At 39.7% G+C, this 4,620-nt stretch overlaps 1 protein-coding gene across 1 annotated transcript; it reads left to right on the top strand.

Moving 5' to 3' along the window:
* The first annotated feature begins 1,341 nt into the window (after positions 1-1,341).
* mrps16 (mitochondrial ribosomal protein S16) lies at positions 1,342-3,679 on the top strand. Its single transcript, XM_021569429.2, has 3 exons — positions 1,342-1,500; positions 2,268-2,534; positions 2,746-3,679. Exons 1-3 carry the CDS (start codon positions 1,488-1,490, stop codon positions 2,865-2,867), a joined length of 402 nt encoding a protein of 133 aa, XP_021425104.2. The 5' UTR covers positions 1,342-1,487; the 3' UTR covers positions 2,868-3,679.
* Positions 3,680-4,620: the final 941 nt, after the last annotated feature.

Below are 4,620 nucleotides of genomic sequence, written 5' to 3'. Positions count from 1 at the left end.
AAATTATTGGGTCACTAGTGGCCTCCTGAGTGGCACAGTGGTCTAAGGCACTGCATCACAGTGCTTGAGCCCCGGGTCCCGGGTTCAATCCCAGGCTGAGGCAGCGCACAATTGGCCGAGGGGAGGGTTTGGCCGGCTGAGATTTCCTTGTCCCATTGCACTCTAGTGACTTCTTGTGGTGGGCCAGGCACCTGCAAACTGACCTCAGTTGCCAGCTGGACGGTGTTGCTGAAACATCAATCTGCCACATTTTAATTTGTGACAAAATCGAAATGAAAGAAAAGTGATCTTGCAAATTCATCAGACTGAATTGAACACTGATGGTAGATTCTGGAGCGGTGCCCAAGACAGCGTTTTCCACCAGCATCAACAAAACACAAAATTATGGAATTTCTCATGGTTGAACGATGTCACATCCGTCCAAGAGCTCCAGACACTTGCAGAATCTATGCTAAAGCTGAAGCTGTTCTGGCGGCTCGTAGTTGCCCAACGCCCTATTAAGACTGTTGGTGTTTCCTTTACTTTGGCAGTTACCTGTATGTAGTATCTGTTATCAAATATAACTATGTGTTCATTCCGAGACAAAGGGCTATCTGAGTCTGACCCCTCAGAGAAAACCATGTGTTTGTCACACACACAGGAACAGCATCTCTCCACAACAGGAGTGTGAAATCACCATGTTCCAACAGCGACGGAGTGGGGCTCCCAAAGGGAACAAATATCAGTGCACCCGGTGTACATCATGCAAAGCACTGAACCCTCTATTCATGGGTCACTCTCAGGAAATCAATGTTTCTATCCGGCTGTTGCAGTTGCTGGAACGAGAGTATAACTTGTGTAATCATCTAAAGACATCTAGAATGAGGAGAGAACTGCATTGGTCTGACTTTTAAATGAAAATCATATCAGAGGCATTAACCACCTTTTGAACATCTTTTATAATTGCAATCCATCACAAATAATTACACAATTTTCCTTTACTCAAATAAATACAGTATACTTTTAGAGTCTCTGTTTCATTTTACCAGACCTGATAGCCTACTACAATTCAACAAATGTATGTATTTTCAATTGTTAATGCCTGAAAAATAACTGAACATTACATTAGATAGGCAATATAAATATTTAAATCAATATGTATTGATTTTGATACAAATCCTGGGCCATGATGTTTCTATAAAAAAATATATATTAGACGTGTGTGACAGTATCTTAAATCCATTAAAACTATCATAATCGTAAACTGTACAACTTTACATGCAAAAATATCCTTGTTCTCGTGTTTATAACGCTCTTCAAGAGCTCGGACAGTGCAGCGTAGTCCACTTGCGCCATCTGGTGGACAGTAACACAAATGAGAGGAAACGCTTCAAGGAACATCACTTCCTGTTTAAAAATGGCTGTGCAAGTACGGCTTTGCGTAATATAGAGAACGTTATTGAGCTTTTACATATTCGTTTGACCTCTTTTGCAGCGTATATATAAACATGGTCCGTCTATGTAAGTATGATCCGCTTGCTATTTAGCTAACACTGTCAACATGGGCTAGCTAGTAAGCAGGAGTGGTAGTAGTAAGCCTATACGTTAGCACGATGTTGCTGTAACGTTACTGTGTAGTTAGCTGGGCTAGCCTCAGTGATTGGTATAGCTAACACTATGATATTTCTAATAAGTAGCCTTATGTCCCGTTCATGGAATTCAAAACAGATACGTAGCTACATCATAGGTATTGAGTTACGTTATGGGATGGTATGCAAGTCTTTAGGTAGGTAGCTATCGGTCCAGGGATAGGGTTATAGCTAGCTAATTAGTATTCTCTTGGTTACTTTGATTAAAAATAAATAAATGACGCGCTAATGATTTATTGTCCAGACGTGAAATACTGTTCGATGATTTTCACATTATGTTTAAACAGCATATTTCACCGTGAAGGTTTCGAGTATATTGCAGATACTGATGTGTTGTGCGGCCTGACGTTTGCCATAAACATTTCATGAATCCCTAATTAACCCGCCTAAGCACCTGGTAACGTTCAAACTATTTACATGACAAACTGACTGTGAATTGACCTAAGACTGACTCTAGTGATGAAAATGACTTACCAACCAAACAACTAATGACATACTTGTTCATACTGATTTCTTTTTAGAGAAAACATCCCAGTTCAAATACTGTTCTAAATGTTAAAAAATCTGGCAATTTAATTGCATATGCATTGTACCTTTTTTAATAAAACAATACATTCAGATTTTGTTGTGTTCTTACAGCATCCTTCCTACTGAAGACATACCATGGAGGACACATTGTCATCAGATTGGCAATGGCTGGCCACAAACAGTCTAACAGACCTTTCTACCGCATTGTGGCAGCTTACAACAAGCGAGCACGAGATAGTAAATACATAGAACAACTGGGCTCTTATGACCCCCTGCCAAACATCTACAATGAGAAACTGGTCAGTTTCAACTCCGACCGGATCAAGTACTGGATGGGCTGTGGTGCACATCCAACGAAGCCTGTGGCCAAACTTTTAGGTGTGTTCTGTCTACACCCACCCTGAAAACACACACTTTCCATGTTTATTGAAACAACCAATGTAAGGCCTACATCATGCAAAATACACCTAAATCACAGGTTAATAAACTAACTTTTAACTGTACTCAATACCTCCACTATAGTCTCAATGCTACCTTGGAATATATGTGGTCTAAGTTATTGTCATCCCTCCCATCTCTGTTCCTGTAGGACTTGCTGGGTTCTTCCCCCTGCATCCCATGACGGTAACAGAGGCAGAGCGTCGCAGGGCCATGGCAGAACAAGCAGAAGGAGCAGCTCCGGAGGAGGTAGTTAAGCAGCAGGAACTATGAGAGCTGCAGTGTTGGAACGTGTGGGACTGTCAAGCGTAGCAGGATGTGGGCAATGTGCACGAAGGACAGCCACATATGCCATCCCCATCCCAAAAGGCTGACTGTTTCCAGTGAAAGCCTTTGTTCTATGTGTAACTATGGATATTCAGAAGCAGTGCTTTTCCTTTTTTAGGGAACCAGTGTATTCACATCTTTATAGCAATGCATTTGTTTAATAAACACTTAAGTGTGGTTCACGTTATAAATTACCAATGTGTTTGGGATACTTTCAGTCTTTCCAAATCATACCTTTTTTTGGAGTAACATTTGCTAAATGCCACTTTGCTCAATGAATGCTTTGAATACTGTTTTCAGAAAGTAGGGGATTTTGCAATAGCTCAGTCGCTTATCAATTGATGGTCAAAGCAAGTATTTTTTGTTTGTTTATGGTTTGGCTGTGTTTACAGATATTCCACAACTGACATGTTTCCAAGGTAAAACAAATATGAATGTACCTAGTTGTGTAATGTTAAAAGGCCACTGGTAAATCATTAAACTGTTTGATGCAATATTTAAGTTCCTTTAACACAGGAGAGTAATACAATGGGTGGGTGGGTATGTTGACAGGATCGACAATGATTTAACTTCCTCTCTTTTGTTCAATGTCACATTTATTGCCTACCATCCCTAGGACTTTCTTGGTGAAACGATCTTAATGGACAGTTCATGGTGACACTTCAAATACTTTAACGCAAGTATTTTAATGCATTACATTCTCAATTGACGAGAGACTGCTGTTCCAACAAGGAAAGTAAAGCATTTGTATCAAGTTTCAAGTGCTTATTGTCACATGTACAGTGAAAAGCCTTTCTTGCTGGCTCTTTCCAAACAATGCAGTAATCAATATCAGTAGTACAATAAAACAAAGTCAAGTAGAACAAAAACACATGAGAAACAGAACACACACACACACACACACACACACAAGCAAGCTATATACAGGGTCAGTTACAATACCATAATTACAATGTGCAGGGAGTGGTAAGGTTAGATATGCATAGAGGTAAGGGGACTAGGCATCAGGATATATGATAAACAGTAGCAACAGCAATTTTGCTATGTTACAGCCTTATTCTAAAATGGATGAAATAAAACATTTACCTCATCCATCTACACACAATACCCACAATGACAAAGCCAAAACAAGTTTTTAGAAATGTTTGTAAAATTATTAAAATACAGAAATACCTTATTTACATAAGTATTCAGACCCTTTGCTTTGAGACTCACAATCGAGCTCAGGTGCATCCGGTTTCCATTGATCATCCTTGAGATGTTTCCACAACTTGATTGGAGTCCACTTGTGGTAAATTTAATTGATTGGACATGATTTGAAAAGGAACACACCTGTTTATTTAAGGTCCCACAGTTGACAGTGCATGTCAGATCAAAAACCAAGCCATGAGGATGAAGGGATTATCCGTAGAGCTCTGAGACAGGATTGTGTCGAGGCACAGATCTGGGGAAGGGTACCAAACAATTTTTGCAGCATTGAAGGTCCCCAAGAACACATTGGCCATCATTCTTAAATGTAAGAAGTTTAGAACCTTAGCCTCAATCAGATGTTTGGATATGTGACTGCTCTTGATCAAGAGAGATGCTTGTTTAAACTGGATCAAATCAAAATGTATTTGTCACGTGTCGAATACTTACAAGCCCCTAACCAACAATGCAGTTGAAAAAATATGAAAAATAAATAAAAGGAACAAGTAAT

This window comes from Oncorhynchus mykiss, chromosome 17, assembly GCF_013265735.2.
Source record: "Oncorhynchus mykiss isolate Arlee chromosome 17, USDA_OmykA_1.1, whole genome shotgun sequence".
NCBI classification, from domain to species: Eukaryota; Metazoa; Chordata; class Actinopteri; order Salmoniformes; family Salmonidae; genus Oncorhynchus; species Oncorhynchus mykiss.
The sequence above is the reverse complement of the archived record's forward strand: the minus strand, read 5'-3'. Positions and strand labels throughout refer to the sequence as shown.

What these genes read in the sequence shown, in the direction of transcription:
- mrps16 (XM_021569429.2), top strand. An exon ending in GCCTGTGGCCAAACTTTTAG is followed by an intron (nt 2,535 to 2,745) that starts GTGTGTTCTGTC and finishes CTGTTCCTGTAG; the next exon opens with GACTTGCTGGGTTCTTCCCC.